This window comes from Pleuronectes platessa, chromosome 14, assembly GCF_947347685.1.
Source record: "Pleuronectes platessa chromosome 14, fPlePla1.1, whole genome shotgun sequence".
In the NCBI taxonomy this organism is placed as follows: Eukaryota; Metazoa; Chordata; class Actinopteri; order Pleuronectiformes; family Pleuronectidae; genus Pleuronectes; species Pleuronectes platessa.
Genome location: NC_070639.1, coordinates 22382927 through 22403495, shown reverse-complemented (window position 1 = coordinate 22403495; position 20569 = coordinate 22382927). Strand labels below are relative to the sequence as shown.

The following is a 20569-nucleotide window of genomic DNA, read 5'->3' as shown; positions in this document are numbered from 1 at the left end:
CATGAAATGTCTTCTGATCTTCGTCTTAGTCACAAGTAGAGACAGACAAGCAACACAATTATAATCTGTGGTGTGTTTAAACCAGTCTCAGCTTCCCTGGCCACAGTAACTTCAATTCAGCTCCTCCACTATAGCTGCTGGTCAGACTCCGACCTCCAGGAGGAACAGGGACGTTTTCAGGATGTCTCTCCAGGTCGTCCAACAGATTCTTGCATCGTGCTGAGTTCAGGCTCTATAGGATTTTCTGACTTTCAACTCGTCCTGTTATAGAATCACTTCGGTTCTTAGAGTCTCTGTCCTACTGAGCCTCATGCTGGCTGTAGGCCACCCGGATGTTCTCCTGTGTGATACCTTCACAAACCCTGGAAGTCATTTTTCCCCTCTGAGCTGTCCAGACCCAGAGGAGCAGCTCCAGCTCTCGATGCTCCCTCCACCCTGCCTCGCTGCTGGGATGATGTGCTCACTTCGGTATGCGTTGCCCTTTTCACACCATGTGCCGCATGTTCTTCCCAAACACTTCGGTTTCAGCCAGTCACCGTTTCAGTCCAAGAAACATTTTCCCACATTCTATTTCAATTTGTTAAGTCTTCCTCTTGCAGCTCAGGGAAAGTTTATTATTTATTATATATTAATTTAATGGCGTATTTCCCAAGTCTTGTTTGACAGGTTAATACACTAAATACTCAAATGTTCTCTGTATCAGGGGCGAATTGTGTTTCCCCCTCGACTCAGTGGTGTCTATTGTCCCTCATGCAGCTCCCTCTAAACAGCTGACTGGACAAACAGAGCTGGTTTGTGTGGTGGGACCAGTGCACTGTCCGGGGGCTCACCTGTTTGAGGTTGTACAGTCCGTGTCTGTCGCAGTTTGGAAACTTGAGCCCGTACAGGTCCTCCAGCGGGCCTCTGTTGTCCTCAGAGGTCATTTTGGAGATCTCCTCCAAGACCATGTCCAGCTCCTGCTGACAGGCGCTCTGAGGGGACGGGACAGAGAAGGGACGGGACAGAAAGGGGACGGGACAGAGAGGGGACGGGACAGAGAGGGGACAGGACAGAAAGGGGACAGTTATTCACACTGATGACGACCACGACTCCTGTACTCGGCCACTAGGGGCAGATTCACACACACGGTCAGAGGGGAAAAAATAACTAAAAGTCACAAAGAGGAGGGAAGAAATACACACACACACACACACACACACACACACACACACACACACACACACACACACACACACACACACACACACACACACACACACACAAACAGTGTACCAGTCTGCCAGTGGGATCAAAGGGGTCCAGTCTTTTGATTAGTTGGCCGAGGATGAGAAAGAGGAGCAGGAGGAGGCGCCACCAACCTTATCAGACATCTGAACATATGGATGAATGGTATTCTCTCCTTCTCACTGGGTCTCTCTCTCTCTCTCTCTCTCTCTCTCTCTCTCTCTCTCTCTCTCTCTGTCTCTCTCTCTTACACTCTCTCTCTCTCAGGTTTTGACTCCTTGCTTCTTTCTGTCTCTTATAATAAAGAGCCACATTATTAATCCACACCTCAGGATCTGCTTCCTGGCTCCCATACATGTGAGGTATCTGGTTTTTTTTGCAAGAGCAGCACTTTCAGAAACAAAATGGAAAGGCTCTGGATCCAGTTTGAGGAGTTAAGGATATAAATCAAACTGTGTGAAAATATTTATCGTGATGGTTCAACGGTTCAAGAAGCTGCTTGGCTGAGATGATGGACAGGCCACAGAGGCCTGGTGACATCACTTCTTCTCAAACAAAGACTTTCCAAGACAAAATTATCCAAGTCAAGTATTAATTTACCAAAATAACCGAATTTAAAGCACAGAAAAGTACAACAAAGTAAATATATTGTAATATAGAAGTGACAAAATGGGCAATACAATGCCATTGTATAAAAAATTGAAGTTGAAGGGACCTAAAAAGTTAGAGTGACCTAAATAATAAAAGTAAGTGCACTTTATCGTAACTGAAAAACAGTTTTTTGCTGCTATATTAATGTTTAACATCTTGAATATGGAACATTTACTTTAAAGACACATTTTGTCTGCAGAACCTGTTGCCTGATGACACAGATCATACTTGAGTGTCAGAGTAAAGTTAAAAAACAAAGTTGTGATGGTTCCACTTCAGACGAGACGGCGTCTTTACCATGAAAACATCAACGTGATGCAAAAAGAGCTTTTATCTGAAAAACAATCTGAACGTATTAAAGGTATTCGTGACCCCGGCTCTGACAGCGAGGTATGCGCTCGGCGGTGTTTGACCTCACACGGCCACCCACACCGAGGAGCATCCATGCTTGACACCAGCTGTCTGAACCCCCCCCCCCCCCCCCACCCCCCCGCCTGCCCAGCTGCACACAACTCCTTCTCCTGCATTCTCTCTTTTGTTGCTTCTAATGATCTTTACTATTGTTTTGGACTCGTGGGCTCGTGGTTCCTCCGTGTTTTGTTTGGTTTTGTTTTGCCGCAGACGCAGGGAGTTAAGTGAGGGAGAAAATGAGGGAAATGCATATCATTGTTCGTGCAGGTCCAGATGCATGTGGGCCTCCTCGGCGCGTCCCAGCTCATTTGCATGAAACAGAAAGAATATCTGTGTGTCTACGCCGAAACCATAAAGGAGGTTCCAGGAACTGTTATTATTATTTTTGCGAGGCTGCCTTTGACACTGTGAAATCGTCGGGGGGGGAATGTGAGAGAGCGGGTTCTGGGATCTACTGTATGGACTGTACCGAGCTGCCAGCACGCACTCCATTGTGCAGCGCAGAACAACATCACCTCTCATCATGAGGATGCTCATTATGTGCAGCTACTCAAGCTCAGACTCCGGCTGAATGCGGCTCGACATAATTAGAAAGATGTCAACAAATTCTCGGAAGTAGATATAAATACATGTGTGTGTGTGTCTGTGTGTGTTTGTGTACTTAGTATTTCAGATTCTGACTTTTATTGCCAAATGATCTGATTTTCAGTGTATTTTCATAAATTCTTGAATTACTGACAAGATTCTGCTCAACAATAGGATGCAACAATTCCAGTAAACACAACATTCGCACAAATGTGTTCTGTTAACCTTGTCTTTTGCTGAAATGAGGGTAAATTCGTGGAGTTGGGCATCAGTACGGTTAGATGAAGTCTCCAAGGATGAATTCAAAGCCTTAAGAAGTGATATGAAATGATGAGAAGTGTGTGTCTGTGCACATCAACATGTCTGACTGGACATCTGCCCAGTGGAGGGCAGTGTTGTACCACCGCTGCTCACACAGCACGTGGGAGGAACTGAGGGTTTTACTGCACTTTGCCATTTACTGTAAAACTGGAGCCAAAAGCTCATGCAAACATCATATTCCACCAAACTCTCCAGTGCCTATGGTATCTATTTGTGAGGAGATGATTCCCTGTGTAGTGTAGTGTCCCTCATTAGAGGTCTGAAGGCCCCGAGTCCTGACCTGAGACACTCTCGGGATCCGCGGGTCCTCCGGCGGATTTATCCTCATCTTGGATTTGCGCTCGTTCATGTGCTGCTTCATGGCCTGCCAGGACCAGGCGTCTATGGCCGGCCTCTTGGTGAGTGGATTCTCCGTCCCGTGCACCTCTGCAACGAGTAAACACACAAATATTTAACACGAAAAACATCTGCCTCTGTGGAAACACACCGGGTCCGGAGCTTTTCAAGGCCGTGTCAGCGTTTCTGATTGTAATCCCTGTGTGACATTCGATAATTGCAGGTTCCTAGAAATCCTCCTTCAGAGTCTGTTTTCTGAGCATGACAGTAATCTGTATCCTGCTTCTAGGTATGTATTTAATTGGCAGATGTTGTACACACCCACACCCACACACACCCACACTCACAGACACACACAGACCATCACACACACACTCACACACACAGACACATTCTCTACCTATTCTTTAATCACAAGCTTGCTATTAAAAGTAAATATTTTTCTAATAACAGGCCTTTTCCCTTTTATAAGCCATTTTAATCCTGGAATTAGAAGACAAAGACGTGCTGTGTCCCTCAGGGCATCCTGTGTCCCTCATACCTCACCTCACACTGGACAGTCAGGCGTTTCAATGTGTGTAATTACAGTCGAGCTGTCGGGTTCTCTTCTACCTCCAGATCATTTAGGTTTATAACATTGTGAGATCCAGCCACTTGCTCAGCAGCGTGTGGTGCAGAAGGTGGAGGGACGAGACCCAGACAACAGGTCAACGGGTTCATTCAGAGCAGGAGCACACAGAGCACGGTGCACGTGGATTCAGAAGGTCACTGAGGATTGTGATCGTGACTCAGGATTCACACTGATCAGCCGGATCGTTACAGGTTCGGATCCCGGGGGCCAACACCAGGAAGGAGCAGGACCTGAGGCTGTTCAGGGAACTTGAGGATGAACTCAGACACTAAACCTTCGATCAAATAAAAATCACAAAATACTGATTTGTGTTTCAACTACATATTTTGAAAGCATGCATCATAAGTACCGCCGATCCCTGTGTGTCGTTATAGTTTGTCTCTTTCAGGATTTAAACTGGGAGGAGCAAAGGGGGATCAGTCCAACTGGGAGCACCTGGTCAGTGTTGCTGGTTATAAAAGCAGATCCTTCAGTTGTCAGTGACCCCCCCACGCGACCACTGCTGCCTGCACTGTTTGTTTTTGTTACTTCATTTCCGCACCACAACAACGCACTGTACGTCCGTCAACACAATGTCACACACCACTGATGCTGATCAACACCCCCCCCCCCCCCCATGATTACACTGATTGTTGAATCCGCTTGATTTCTATTTCTTTACTTGAAATGACAGATCCAGCCGTAACACACAGAAACACAAACTAAAACAAACTAATGTAACATTTGTGTTATTGTTTCCATCAAGTTTTGTTCTCTCGAAACACACTCACTGATTCACTTGTGCTTCTAGCAATGTCGTTTTTATAATTAATGATGACAATGCACTCAAAGCCTAGAAGGAAATCCCAGGGTTGACAGAGCCGGTTGAAATCCAGCTTCTTACTACAGGTTATCAGAAAGCACCGATGTTATGAAAACAATAATATCCTGGTGAACTTGGTTAAACTCTCTTCAAAGTACCAGTTCCAGGTCTTTACTCAGTTCCAGACTCATGATGAAACGTGTCAGATGAAGACTTTCTTGCTGAGTAAGGATTTTTTTTGTGGGGGGGGGGGGGGGGGGGGGGAAATAACCTGTGTGTGTGTGAGTGTGTGTGTGTGTGTGTGTGTGTGTATAATTAGCACTCTCAAAACCTGTGGATTGTAAATCATTCCCGAGAGAGAAAGGCCCCCCCCAGCAAATCTCCAGGGCTGCGAACACAAACTATGACTCTGACTCTTCTGATTTATATGAGTTTCAGTTCACATTCTGCCACGTGTTTAAAACTAAGTGAGTTTGGCTTCTACACTTTAGACAAAAAAATGATCCTACATGACATTTGTTTGTTCAAATTTACCAGTGAGTTGACAAAATGTCATTTGTTTTCAATGCGGTTTAAATATCCACAATTTAGAAATGTCTGCACTGGTAGAAATAACTTATCCTTAAAAAATGTTCTTGTTATTATCTTGTTCATGAAACATCCTTCAGAATTCTCTTCAAACTTCAAAAGAAAGAAATTGTAGACCCAATCAAACTAACCCTTTCTACCTGGTGCAGACTTCAGGAGGTCAATATGTTCCATTTTCAATAATGTATTTGATAAGAGTTGCTTTTTATTTTCAATATATTTTGGCCGTTGATTCCTCTATAGGTTTCTGTGTGTATGCTGTGCTCGAGTCTGTGATGTCACAATGTGTCCAGAGCTGCTTTTACACACTATGACACCAACTGAAATGACTCTGTGCATGTTCCTGTGCGTCTGTGCACGTAGACTTCAGTGCACATTCTCCCAGGTGTTCAAATGTTAACTTAAGTAATTACGGCTCATCCACTGCAACAGAAACTGTCCCACATGTCACGTTAAGCCTTCAGCTCTTATTGTGGAAACTTTGCTCCTGAGTTAGGAAGTTGTTTTTGTTTTTTTCAGTGCACTTTTGGATTGTTTCAAACAAAATGTGGCCACAAAGGGTCTCAAAGTAGAAATGACCTAATGTTGCCTGCAGCAAAGTCCCTGCATGTGAAGACATCTCAATCGAAGCCTGGTTGGCTCAGTGGGTAAGAATGAGTGAAATCAAAGCAGCTGTAGACTTATAAACTGGTTTATTCAGGTGATATCCAGGTTTACTGGGAATCCATCGTGCCTGATTATGTGTTGGATGAGATATTTCTCTGTGGGAAGAAAACTCTGGACAGTCTGAACGTCGAGGCAGATTTCAGGCTGACTGAAAATCATAACATCCTTGTTTATACCTTGTTCATCCTTGTTTAAGAGCTGAGGATTTAAGTAAATTGACTGTAATCACTACAGATTGTCGGCTATGGTTAAAGGTGATAGAGTCCAAACTCTGTTTGAGCCTGCAAGCCTAGAATCATGGTTAAGTTGTGTTAAGATGTTCACTCGTCCATAAAAACTGAAAGAATCTCCCATACAGTCTGATGCAAGAGACAGTTTGACAGCTTTTCACTATAGCCTGGTTGTATATGGGATTAAAAGTGGTTTATATGACGAGGCAACAGAAAGTGTTGTATTGTTGTCAAGCGAACCGCGATGTAAATATAGACGCACTGTAAAGGGTTTTTCTATAGTTGTGTTGAAGACCTTGTTTTCTATAGACACCTAGAAACACCCATGACGGCATGTTTCACGGAGAAGAGAAAACACGTCTTAAGCCAACAGCTGTCATCTGCATGTACTCTGTTGTTGATTCTCTCTTCAGCTCCATAGAAACTACCTGTCTCCAGCTGCTGGGAGCACTGGCGCTAAGTGTTGCCTTCGAGCAACGCTTTCACGGCTCTCTCACAGCACCGGCATGAGTAATGTCTTTCCACGGTTGCGTAGCATTAATGTATTTGCCCTGTTATCTTATCCGCTGGAGCTGCGCCTCAAACAATCCACCGATTCCCCCCGCGGCCGAGGAACGTGGCCTCGGAGAACTTCAAACCTTTGTCAGCGCAGAGGACTCGTCTCTAAAGACTCGACCACTTCAAACAACGCTCTGCTGGCAACTGTACACACAGAAAGGGAATAATGCAGATTTTAACCAGAGATTCCCCTCAAACCTTTTTCACTTTTAGAGATTTCTTTCAACTCTTCATGTTTCTATGCTTCCATGTGGCCGGCTGTGTGTGTCTGTGTGTGTGTGTGTGTGTGTGTGTGTGTCATCTGAACAAAAGGAAGCTGCCTTTGTAGTTTAAAGGGACAACTGTTGCCAAGTGGCACCACTAGAGCGTTTGTCAGACTTGAAAGACGATAAGTTTACTGTAAAGTCAAGGTTACAAACTTTAACAAAATCTATACAAGTTTTATTTCTCCATAAAGAATATATATTTATAAATATGTAATTATATATGAATTTATATTTTTCTGTAAATTGTAATTTGAACTTGTAAAACGAGTGTGTTGAGTCAAAGTTGAAGTACCTCCTAATTGTACAGAGTAATTGAGTAAATGGACTTCAGCCGTTCTTTACTCATGTTTCTGTTCTGACAGTAAATTGTTATCATATCATAAATCATGTGACTTTTAAACACAAACTGTTGGGCTTCCTCTTGACCAAGGCCAAGGCTCCAGTCAGGATGTGGATCTATACCTGAGCTGCTGTTGGTTTGTCCTTGAGCAGTGGTTTAACCCAGAGTCAGGAAGCACAGTATGAGCATCCAGCAGGATGACAAGAGCAGCAGGACAACTGACTAAAGTCATTCTGGCTACAAGACAAAGGCTGTGGACGCTTGGGACACAAGACAAGACAACAAGAAGTTAGCTGAGAGCCGGAAGGAGGAACATTTGTATTTCATTGGCCACATCCCTACAGACAAGTGAGAGAGCTGCTTCATCGAACCAACGGACCCCACAAGAGAGCGCTCATGCTCCACAGATAGCAGATCATCCAGCAGAGCATCCAGCAGAGCATCCAGCAGAGCATCCAGCAGAGCATTCAGCAGAGCATCCAGCAGAGCATCCAGCAGTCAGAAGGGGCCCAGGGCACCACGAGAGCCAGGAGCCAGCACTGAGCTCAGAGAGAGGCTATACAGGCAGTCAGACCTTCAGGAGGAGAGGTCAGAGGTGGACAGACTAATACAACCTAGGCCTCCATCAGACCTCCAGCGGCAGACTTCCTCCTCTATCAGTTCTGAATAAAGACAACTGGATTTGTATGGAATTCCCTGAAAGACCAGTTGTACGTCTATACTTTTTTCCAGACTTTAAATCATTCCAGTTGTCACTTCAGCCTGCACCACTCCCCAGTCACCTGCTGGCGTTTCCTATTCCCTCATTCCCTCTCCAGTATACAGAACGTCTGGATCACGACCGTGACCTCGTCTGTGTTTTCTGGATTTGGCCTCAGCTCTGACCTTTGACCTTTGTTTCCCTGCTTTTGCTTGGATGTGTGTCGCCCTGTAGAAGTTACAACTTCAGACTCTTGACTTTTCCTGCTGCCTCTTGGCTGCCTCCTCGGAGACCCGTGACACATTTGGATAAAATGCCAGATTGGTTTTGGACTGTGCACTTTCAACGTGTCAACTCGCCAAAGTCCCCGTCAAGCAGCTTCCAGGTCTGGAGTCCATGGCAACATTACATGGTCAACATCATAAATAATAATCATTTCAGACTAGAAGCACTGAGCTGGAGATTCTTACCTTAAATCTGGCTTCTAGGCTTTTTTTTAACTTTCAGTGAATACATTTTTAAACAAGCCTATTACTGCTCTCTCACTTCTGAGGGTTTGTTTCAGTTTCCTCCGACAGCTGTGTAGTGTACTTGGATATAATTTAAAACATTTAAAAGAAGAACAAATATAAGAAGTAATATCCAATGGAGATCCCTGAGAGAGACATGGAGCAGAGTCCCTGATATTCAAACTACTATAAGTGCAATTTCTATTTCCCCTCTCTCACTGACAGTGGCTCTATCCACAAATATGTAAATGTATTGTTAATACAAATGTCCAAGTGTTAGATTTAAAGACACCCAATGATATTCACACTGATAGAGACTTGTGGAAATAATAAGGTGGCATTAAAATAACACAAGGGCAATTTGGGGATCAGTGTCTTGCCCAAAGGCACCAAGGCAAGCAGAATGGGAAAGACTGGGATCTAACCTCCAAAACGCTGGTAAGAGAACAACCCGCTCTACCCCCTGAGCCACAGCTAAAGTATGAACCCAGAGTTACTGATGAACTGTTCATGTTGATTAATGAAACATCCATGTCACTGACAGATGCTCCACAACCATGGATCTGACTTCAATCCCTCATGAGAGGTTCATTTCCAGTTCATCCTCTTTGTGCAGGACTCGAGGGAAAGAGAAACATTTGGATTCTTTTGGGGATTTCGGCTCGCACTTGTCACCAGGCTGAAACCGCTGTGAACCGTGACTGAGAGTCCACTCCCATTACAAAAATAGCTGAACTGGAAACACTGCCGATGATGTGCCACATGTTCAGATTGGAAGAACCAAAGCCATGGATTTCTAAACATCAGCGTTGCCGTCCCCCTGTCACATTTGCCATGTGGAAATTGGTATAAAGTACAGGAGGTGGAGCGGAGGTGGTAAAGGCTACGTCAATGACATCAGCAGAGTGAAGCACAAAACGATGTCAAAATGTGAAAGACGATGTGACGTGTGCGAGCTGCGGTGGTTTGGTTGAACTCTGGACTCTGTTTTCTCAGGCTTCAGTGTTGTTTACTTCAGCTCGGTGAGGATCTTTCCATTCTGAACTCAGCATCACACCGATTAACCACAACAGAGCTCCAGAAAAATGAAAGTCAAAATGTGCATTTTAATAATTTACAAAGGAGGCAGATGTTGACATCTGACGGGGCCGGTGCAGTTACTCACGCTGGAGAAGCCAAACACAATACCGTGAAACCGAGGGCAAACCGCACGTTCCACTGACACTCGCTCTTTCGGCCAAATGTGCTCGAAACTGGTTTGATCAGCGAGGACGGTAAATCTGACTGGAGAGCACCGACGGGTCCATCGGGCTCAGCTGAATATACTGAGGAGGGAACAAGGTCTGTTTTTACAAAGCCTCTCCCACCAGAACCCTCGAGGTCTGTGGTGACTTAAACCAAATGAAGATCTCTTCTCCTGTCCTTATGGAGGACGGGAGAAAAGATATGAGAAGGAAAAAGGGTCTGATTTAAGAAATATGATCGCCATGTACACCTGCAGCTTTTCCCGACACCTTCCTGAAGAGAATCTGTGGTGTGTGTAACCCTTAATCAAAAACAAGGCGCTCCCGATAGCAGAGCTCTGAGGATCCGCGGGTCACAGACATGCTACGGGTTCAGCGTAAGGATACCGCTTGTTTGCTCCGACAGATGTGGGCCTCCCGCCGTCTGCCAAACACATCGCATATGTCAACATTCATTTTCAGGGAATCAATAGAGACCTTTTCACCCGACTGTAACTGTAACGTGGGAGAGCAAAGATAAAAACATGTCCGTGTCCCCGGAAGGATTTCTGGGTCATTTTCTGTCGAGTGCTTGTTGTGAACGAATGCGTTTGATGTAGACGACATAAAACAGAGTCCAGCAGTGAGATATATTGTTTAGACTCAGTGGGAAGCTTTCTGTGTGACTTCCTTATTCTAATTGATTGACCATTGATGGGTCAAAACGGGCTTGTCTGTGTTGAATTACAGAATAAAAGCACCTGGCAGAGGACCAGTCGCACAATCTATTAAAGAGGCTTCAACATATACAGTACTGCAGTGTAACATCACACACTTCTAAAGAGTAACACAATACCATGACCTCAAGCACACTTTGATGTTCATCCTTTCATCAACAGTTACAGTCTTGCATTGTAACTGAAAGAGTGAAGACAAGTCATAACAGGTTTGACATCACTTTACGTAATTTATTTTTGTTTATATTAACGATAAAGGCCTAAACGTACTTTGACCCCGACAGTGAGTTATAGAAACCATATATGACTTGCATTTGGTTGATTTTAGGTGGGGAAAGAAAGAAAGTAAACATCAATACAAAGACTTAAAGGTTCAGCGTGTAGAATGTAGTGACATCTAGTGGTGAAGTTGCATGCTGCAGCTGAATACCCCTCATGGGCAGTGACAAGATGTTGTCCTTCTAGCTCTGTTTTGATCTAGAAGGAGTTTGTGGGTCATGAGGTCTAAACAGTGAACTAAAAGAGACTAAGTAGAGCTGATGCAGAATTTGGTGAATATACAACACATAGTCATTTGATCCCTTGTTAATATATGAACAATTGGAGTTTACATGTGTCCCTGTGTTGGTCTCAGGAGGAGGAAACTCACCATTTGTTGCTGCCTGGTTGTTCAGACTTGTCGTGACATCTACTTCCACCTGATGTCCACATCGACCTAAACCCTGGATGAGCTGCTGCAGAGGAAAGTTGGCCCCTGAGCTCGGGTAGCACCTCAGGCCCCCGGAGCAGCGTGGTGTGTAGACCCCGCACAGCTCCCCCTCCACCCGGGCACACATCGGACAGCATCCGCAGCCCGGCTCACGCACTATCTCTGTACATAGCGCTGTGACTTTGGGGCACGCCGCCAAGCGCTCCGCGGTGCAGCTCGGACATCGGAAGGCCAAATCCCCGAGTAAGATCCCAGGCAAGGCCAAGTATGTGAACAGCAACCCGTACGTGACATATATCAGCATTTTCTAACAACAGCTGGGTTTGTTGACCAGTGAAATCCAAAAATGACCCTTGGAAGGAAACAGTCTGAAGCATCAGAACCTGGATGTCAGTGGGTAAACACTCTGATGCCAGTGACAGGGTCCTATCTGCTCCCATGTTACCTGCTGACTGACAAACATCAGAGTCCACAGCTAGAGTCTCCTGGGACGAGGGATTGTGGTTTTGGTTTATTTGTGTGTTTCAGATAAAAACATTTTATCCCCTTAATGCCTGAATTAATTTCCAATTGTATAAAAAATATATTATTGGTGTTTTTGGCCTGTCATACAGATGCTAAATTAAGTGGAGATTGTTAATTTCAATATAGCATATACAATAGATTTACATTTAGGTATGAGGCAAATTAGCGACATTAGGCATAATTGGGCACCTTAATTTAACAAATTTTGGTATTTAGATTATTATATTGATGCTGCTTTTGCTTGAAATTGAATAGCAACATATGTTTCCTGTACAATCATTGATGTTCCATCATCACAGTATTTCAAATACAGCTTAATACCTCAAACTAACTTTGCTGCACAGTCCCAAGGGACTAGTATGTATTTTCCACTTCGACCACTAGATGGCGGCAGAGTGCTTCCAATACCTGCCTTGGTATGTGTAGTATTTGCACCATCAGGCTCAATCATCACCTCGGAGGCATTAAGACAGGAATGGGGTTTGAGGCAAATTTGCGACATCCGTCTACAAGGGGTTAATCCATGTTTAATAAGACTGCATTGGAAGATATGCAGTGGAATTACAACAAGCTCTATCTGCACTAGATTTATTATCACACTCATATTTTATTGCCAAAAGAAGGATTGTGTGTTTTTCAAGTTCCTCTCAGCGCTGAGCTTATATGACAAACACGATTACAACCGACTCGGCTTCACCGGCCTAACTCGAAGCAGATCTATAGAAAAACCAGATCTTTCCTCTGGAACATTAAAGTCAGTGCTGAGTGTCAGTGATGTGTCCCGACACGGCTCTGGAGGAACAGCAGGAACAAATTACTCTGCGTTTCTGTGCAGCCTAATTATGATTTTTTTTCGAGTGGTGGGTCGTCAACATAATTGTGTCACCGACTTGGAGAACCGAAGTTATTATGGTCTGGGTGAACCACAGCTCCAAAACAAGTGGGTGTTGACTTAGATCCTGTGGAGCTCTGCTGTGATGTCAAGCTTACCTTGACCTTTGACCTTATCAGTTCACCTTTATGTTTCTTTATTATTTTAAACATTCTTTCCACAACATTAACATTTTCTAAGAACTATACGTAAATCTCAGAGTTACTTTGGCAGGTACAACGTGGTGGAAGGCAGCTATAGTCTGAGACTATGAAGTAATGTCTGTCAGGGCCGTCAATCCTCACTTTGCCTGATTCTGCCATTTGCCCACGGTCTCTGGATGGAACAGAAAAACTTGCTGTGCAGGACGATGGAGGAAAAAAGGAAAAGTTTCTGAATGGTTGTTTCTGTAAAGACTGAATTCTAAGGTTCAGATTCAGGAGATTAGTGTCTGACAAAAGAACTGAAGTCCCAGAGTTTAAAAAAGCTTTTAGGTCATTAAATAATTGCTGGCATGAAATTAAGTATATTAATGTACATGTATTTGTAGTATTTCTCTACTCTCTAACTTTCCAAGCAGTTTAAAACGTGTAAATTACAGAAACCTTGTACAGACGTAACCTGAGTAAAGAGTTAATGTGATGTAACAAAGCAGTTTTTATCTTTTTACAGTGTACATGTCTCAATGCAAAGTGACCTGACTGCAGTCTCACTGAGCTCATTCAAGACACTGACTGCACATGTTAACTGTGCTCCTGAAACATCCGTCTTTCAAAGAGTCATTAATCGAGACAAATGCAGAACCACAGAGTGGCGGTTACATTTTCCACAGGAAATCCATTAATATGGAGGAAGTGAAACGAGAGGCTGCTTTCGGGAGGATTCTGTGATTTGGAATGAGAATCGGGATTCGTTCGAAAAATGACTTGCGAATGGAAAAAAGTTTTGTAAATGTGATGTTACAATATATTCTGTAAAGCCTCAGAGCAAATTGTTCTCTAGAGCTTTTGTATGTATGAACAGAAACTCGACCTGTGGATTGTTAACGCTGAGCTGCATCTGCTCGATATGTATAAAGCTAAGAGATTGTTAACACATGCACTAAAATAAACATCTTAATTTGATAATATATCAGTGTTTTTGTTTTCCAGCTTGCTCTGCTGACCCCAAGTAGCCAAACTATGAATTAGTGACACTTTAAGTTATGAGGGTGCATTGATTAATACTCATTAGGTGATTTAGACTTTAAGGTGTTCAAATGCTTTTGTGAATCTCATCGTCTATTGGGTTTACGACAAATGGATGTTTTCACAATTATGAAAGACAAAGCAATAGAGTTTTATTCTTATTATTTTTTAAGTTTTGAACCTTAACCTTCAGGAAATTAAGTAATTCAAAACTTATTCCCTGAAATGCAAGTTCACCCAAAGTGCCTTGTGGTTGTAGACGCTTTCTGTTTGTGTGTTTTCTGTAAGTTTGGCTTTGTAAATAATAACAAAAAACAGCCTGACAACCTGTTCAAGATATTCCTCCACCTCCTGCTCGGCTGGCAGAATACAGTCCTGACCCTGATCGAGAATATTAACGAACCACTGGTGTAGTTGAGATAGCAGCCTACAGGCTTGTTGACTTTGAGGCCTCTCGGTTCCAGTGTCCCTCAGGGGACTGTGTGGGGAACATGTCTTAGTGCAGCATGGGAACTGCCATGCTCGGTCTGGGAAAGGAAGCAGGCTGTCTGTTGCACGATCCAATTAGCTCCGGGTTGCACCAATGGGGAAAGTGGATGAGATAACCGCAGAAGCTCTTTGTGAACCTGCACTTGTGCACATGTTAGTTGGCTGATTCCATTCAAGGCTCCAACCAGGGATCTAAAAGGGGAAAGAATAACAGCAGCGGAAAAAGTTCAGGTATGAACACGGAGTGAATTTTCCTCTCTATCACGTTTAACATTGAATTTCTGTATTAGAATATTGATAAATGTTAAATATCTCATGGCTTTGAATAGTTTAGATTATGTGGAAAACAGTTAAACCCATTTATCGCACAGTTTGATGCATTTCTTATATATCTGGTGATGGATCTGGCAGTGTCATCATATTTTCTTCATTCAAGCAGCAAAAGAGTGTGTGTGTGTTTGTGTGTGAGTGTGTGTTTGTGTGTGTGTGTGGAAGGGGAAGGCAATATCTCCTCTCAGCTGTTTTCCAGCCACGAGATAAATGCATTACTTTGTGGGAATGTCCAGGAAGCAGATGGCCGTCACGTCTGTTTCATGCAGAACTTAATGTTATTGTTTGAAATATTGATTCTCTTTCTAAACGTGCTGATGAACTTGTAGTTGAGACTGTTTCAAAATGCAGCTTGGGATAAAAATGTAAATATAATTTTAAAGGAGAAGCAGTAAGAGTCTGAACATGGGTGTTTTTGCTCTGTGTATAAAACATGCATTGCCTTTGTAATGTGGTTATTCATTCAGTCAATGTTCTATCTAGAGCCTGATCTCTCCAGTGTGGAGGAGGACTCAGAGAACATGGATTCTCACGCTGGACAGAATGAGCCTGAATGCCCACATGACAGATCTACTCCCAAAATAAGAAGACTAATATTCTGCCAGATTAGGTTGTTTACAGAGGAAGCAGAGAACTCACATTGAACTCTACACAGAGAAATGATCCCTGGTTTGTTCCAGACTTGTCTGTTTATTTTATTTTGTTGTAGAACAAGTCCTTCACCATGTTTTTCTCTGACAGATGGAGTTGACTGTGTGTTTTCTGGCTCTCGGCTTCATAGGGACAGGTGAGCAGTCCACCGAGGAGAAGTCCGGTGGTTCGAACCCCTTTGAAAACTGTGCTCTGAAAAGAAGCTCTGTTTGAATTTGTGCTTTGAGTGATCAATACGACTAAAAGCTGGATATAAATACAGTTCAGATATCGTTTACCATTCAGGCAAAATCATCTCTGGCAAAAAATATCAATTGTATTCTTATAACACATATAATCAATGACACATGTGAACGATTTAAATTGTTTATATACTATTTTCTATAAAGTATTTGCCACCAAAACATGAACACTGATGAAATTTCTAACTAAAGTGAGTTCTCTCATTTTTTGGAGTTTGATGACTTTGTTCATTTGATGTTTATCCATCACACATCAGGTCTCTGACTCTGACTCTGACTCTGTCTCTGACTCTGTCTCTGTCTCTGTTTCTGACTCTGTCTCTGACTCTGTCTCTGTCTCTGTCTCTGACTCTGACTCTGATTCTGTCTCTGACTCTGTCTCTGTCTCTGTCTCTGTTTCTGACTCTGACTCTGACTCTGTCTCTGTCTCTGTCTCTGATTCTGTCTCTGACTCTGTCTCTGTCTCTGTCTCTGTCTCTGTCTCTGACTCTGACTCTGTCTCTGATTCTGTCTCTGTCTCTGTCTCTGTCTCTGACTCTGTCTCTGTCTCTGTCTCTGACTCTGTTTCTGACTCTGACTCTGACTCTGACTCTGTCTCTGTCTCTGATTCTGTCTCTGTCTCTGTCTCTGTCTCTGATTCTGACTCTGACTCTGTCTCTGTCTCTGACTCTGTCTCTGACTCTGACTCTGACTCTGACTCTGTCTCTGACTCTGTCTCTGTCTCTGATTCTGTCTCTGTCTCTGTCTCTGTCTCTGACTCTGACTCTGTCTCTGACTCTGTCTCTGTCTCTGACTCTGTCTCTGTCTCTGACTCTGACTCTGTCTCTGACTCTGACTCTGTCTCTGACTCTGACTCTGACTCTGTCTCTGTCTCTGACTCTGTCTCTGTCTCTGACTCTGACTCTGACTCTGTCTCTGTCTCTGACTCTGACTCTGACTCTGTCTCTGTCTCTGACTCTGTCTCTGACTCTGACTCTGACTCTGTCTCTGACTCTGTCTCTGTCTCTGTCTCTGTCTATGATTCTGTCTCTGATTCTGTCTCTGTCTCTGTCTCTGTCTCTGACTCTGTCTCTGTCTCTGACTCTGTCTCTGACTCTGACTCTGTCTCTGTCTCTGTCTCTGTCTCTGATTCTGTCTCTGATTCTGTCTCTGTCTCTGATTCTGTCTCTGATTCTGTCTCTGTCTCTGTCTCTGTCTCTGACTCTGTCTCTGACTCTGATTCTGTCTCTGACTCTGTCTCTGACTCTGATGCCCAGTGTCCTTTTCTTCAGGAATGGCTACTCAAAAAAAAATTCCGCCATGTGACGAGCTCATGTTCCATAATGATGTTGACAACTGTCTGCTGGCATTCAACCACAGCATGGAGACCAGTGGCTATGAGGACAGGTGCCCATGGCCTGCAGTAAAGGGGTACATTCCATTTTCTATTCATTTATCATTTAGCTTAAGAACTGTTCTTTCCCTAAACACAAATATGTATCGGTGATTAATTGCGTGTGATCAGCAAACACATGCAGCTGCTGTGTAGAAGTCTCCTGGCAGCGGTGAGCCCGTGTTCTGTTCGATGCCGGCGGTGCACGTGTGGCTCGGAGCCGCTCCTCAGCTCAACATGCAGCCCGGTGGGTGAAGCCTCTGCAGGGCCGCGCCAAAGAGGCACATTCCAGTCTTTTTATGGCATTCTCAGTCAAGATATATGACCTCCAGTCATGGGAGAGTCAGGTACTTTGCCGTTTCCTGGCTTCATTTGGCGCAGGTCAAAGTTTCAGCTAATTAGTCATCATTTAATGAAAAAGAGTGCGAGACTGGTGCTGCTGGGCTCGTGTTCCCAGACAGCAGCTGGTTCACTCTTGCTGTTCTGCCCACGTTCAGGGTTTAATTATGGCTGTAATAATCCATATTTTACGGCTAACATGGTTGGAGGCTGTGCTCCCATAGAGCTCAAATGGCTTGTGAGGGTGGAGCGACCGTCATCACAGAGAACCAGGCCTGTTGATCAGTGCTTCCAGCTGCAAGGCTCCATTGAATCTGTTCTGTGTTTTCCACCCTTAACGTCTCTCGGTGAGAATTTATGCCGCTGCAGTGAGACTGTGGTCGATCGCTCGCCCATTAGACGAGACAAAGTGAAATGTAAGCTGCCTCCTGAACACCAGTGGGCGACTGTTACATCCATAATGAGCTGGGAGTCTCCATCGCTCCGTGATTTGTCTCAGAGGATTTCATATTCTCACTTTCCTCTTCTGAAACGGCCCAGAACCAAAGACGCTGTGTGGGGTTGAATTGATTGAGAGTCAAAGGCAAACAACCGGCCAGCAGGGATTTGTTTTTACTGCTTCATGCACAGGTCATCAAGAGAATGACTTAAAACTTATAGAGCAAGTTTGAGTTTAACGTTAACTTGTTCTCTGTCTCTGCAGCGTTTACTACCAGCTGCAGATATGTGTGAACCTCACGGCCGGATTGTACTGGTGCAAGGGCTACAAGTCCCTGCTGGACGAGGTCTACTTGGCTGTCCACAGGAAGTACTTCTCCCTCTGTGGACTGGTCCGCGACCCCCCTGCCATCACCCTCATGCTGTTAATATCCCCGTCCATCATCATCACCCTCCTGATGCCTCTTGTGTGTCTGCCTCTCGTCACAGAGGGACAAACAAGTCTCTGCTCAGGAGTCTGATGAGTTCTCATTAAAACATGAACGTGCACTGACCGTCCTCTGCCAGGACACAACGTCCCCACCACTCTGTCTAACTTGTGGCTTATGAAGATTCTATTCATGTGCACTGAGTTTTTATTTATTTATTTATTTCAGATTTCAACCAAATAAGATAAAAACAAATGTTTCAGAAACAACTTTCGAGCCACTTAGAAGTTAGAAATTTGTCTTTGCTACTACTGTGTAATTTTGGATTTACTATGTGACTTTAGTATCGAATTACAATTACACAAAATAACTAGTTTGGTTTGCCAAAAAAAGTTATTTTGATTAACAATAGTTAATCCAGAAAGTCAAAAACATAAAGTCTTTCACTGCAATTGCTACAATCAACCATTACTTACCTACTTTTACTATTTACCATTACTTATTACTTAATTACCTAATATCCGAGCAGCACCGTGTGACCTGAGTGATATTTATTATAAGTTAACTGTCAAACTATTTATTGTTGAAGTAATTCTTTTCTTCTCAAATGTCAAGTGTGTGTTTCTCTACGGCTGGGGGGGTTCTGTAAATCACCGTATGCCCCCATAGCATATGGATTTATTCTGTAGACATAGAAAAATGATATTTGACTGTCTGAGTTCTCGGCTGTGAATGTATTAACTTTCTGAGACTCATTATTTTGTGTTCCGTGGTTAATCGCCCGCCCGTCTGTCCGCTACAGCTCGTATACAAAAACAAAAAGGCTCCAAGATTTACTGCTCTGCTTCACTTCTGAATGTGAAATGTATAGAAATAAAATGAAGGATTCTGTTTGTATTTGAAACACATAATAAATATTTATTTCAGACAAAAAAAATAACATTTGACAGTCTTTTTGAAAACCTCTTTACAGAAATAGCAAGATGGAGCCGCTCTTCAAGATCTGTGTGTTACAAACAAACTTGGATTGTCGTGTCGTGTTGTGTTGTGTTGTGTAGCGCTAACACTCCTCGACAACTAGCCGATCGGGGCTTGTCGCTGTGAGTTTGGTTGAAGAATGTCCGTCTGTGCTCTTGAGGTTCCAAAATGCTTATTGCAGCTTTACAAGTGTTTGGAGATGATATCTTATGGAAACTGAAGTGAGTGGTGTCCGTGTTCAAACTGGAAAAAATACTGCTGTGGCATCGTCCGAATTCTGTCACAACAATAATAATATAATAATAAAATATATACCATTTATAGGGACTGGATTTTATTTACAGGAAAGGATATCACCAACAGTATGTGTCAATGAAAACCAAAATTGAGGAAACTAATCCTGTTGCTCCGGTTGAATAAAACATGATTACATATCGGAGAACTCAAAAAATGTAAATGTTTATCACTCGAACCGGTAGAGATGAATCCAAAGAGGTTCGAGACTCAACACATGCTTATATTTGGTCTGTTGCTGCTACTTCAGACGATAAGGGTCACAGGTTCTAACATCCAGCGCCCAGACAGAACCAGGTGGCAGCATCCCACCTTCTGTAATCCCCCCCCCCCCTTGTGTAAACACTGAAAGGATGTTTTGGGGAGTCTGGGCTGCTGCCTCCTCCAACACAACAAGTCTTGTCATAATAAAAGCTCGTGCATGTGTTGAGCAGTGTTTAGCAGATTTGTGTTCTCTGGAAACAGAGGACGTGGATCCATGTGTGAGTCCGGCAGCGCAGCAGACACACAAATCCACTGGACTTGCTAAAATGTCACATGTCTCATTGAATTACCTGAACAGAAGTTAGCTGTGGAAGTTAACATTTGGTTCATCATATTTATAACTTAATTATATTCCAGGTTGATTCCAATATAAAGTGCCGAAACGCAGGATGTGTGCTTTTGCAGACAGACAACTGAGGAGCCTGAGCTGGAGGTAATGTCCTTTGAAATTTTCTCTGGTAGTTTGTGGACTTGAAGTGTCGTTATAATTTTAAATACTGCATGGTAGAAATAGTAGTTTTCTTTTTTGGGGGGGGCGGGGGCAAAATCTAAATTAAATGCATGTTCAATGGGGGGGAAACAGCTTTTACAAAATCATACAGGGATAATGTGAAAGAAATGCTTTCGGGTAAATAAAACAACAACAAAATAAATAAATTAAATTTGGGATAATA

At 43.5% G+C, this 20569-nt stretch overlaps 2 protein-coding genes across 2 annotated transcripts; one reads left to right on the top strand and one right to left on the bottom strand.

Moving 5' to 3' along the window:
- Window positions 1–830: 830 nt before the first annotated feature.
- LOC128456498 (insulin-like growth factor-binding protein 2-B) lies at window positions 831–11954 on the bottom strand (the record flags this gene model as incomplete). Its single annotated transcript, XM_053440694.1, is given in 3 exon segments — window positions 831–971; window positions 3473–3618; window positions 11428–11954. Coding segments are annotated over 3 exon segments (651 nt in total), but the record flags the coding sequence as incomplete, so codon positions are not given.
- A 2566-nt stretch (window positions 11955–14520) lies between these two features.
- On the top strand, window positions 14521–19255 carry LOC128456132 (receptor activity-modifying protein 1). Its single transcript, XM_053440195.1, has 4 exons — window positions 14521–14790; window positions 15631–15676; window positions 17054–17192; window positions 18197–19255. The coding sequence occupies exons 2-4, from the start codon at window positions 15631–15633 to the stop codon at window positions 18450–18452; spliced, it is 441 nt and encodes a 146-aa protein (XP_053296170.1). The 5' UTR covers window positions 14521–14790; the 3' UTR covers window positions 18453–19255.
- The last annotated feature ends 1314 nt before the right edge of the window (window positions 19256–20569 follow it).

Coding starts and splice junctions, on each gene's coding strand:
- LOC128456132 (XM_053440195.1), top strand. CDS start 15,631: ATGGAGTTGACTGTGTGTTTTCTGGCTCTCGGCTTCATAGGGACAG. Junction 15,677..17,053: donor TCTCGGCTTCATAGGGACAG/GTGAGCAGTCCA, acceptor CCTTTTCTTCAG/GAATGGCTACTCAAAAAAAA. Junction 17,193..18,196: donor CCATGGCCTGCAGTAAAGGG/GTACATTCCATT, acceptor CTGTCTCTGCAG/CGTTTACTACCAGCTGCAGA.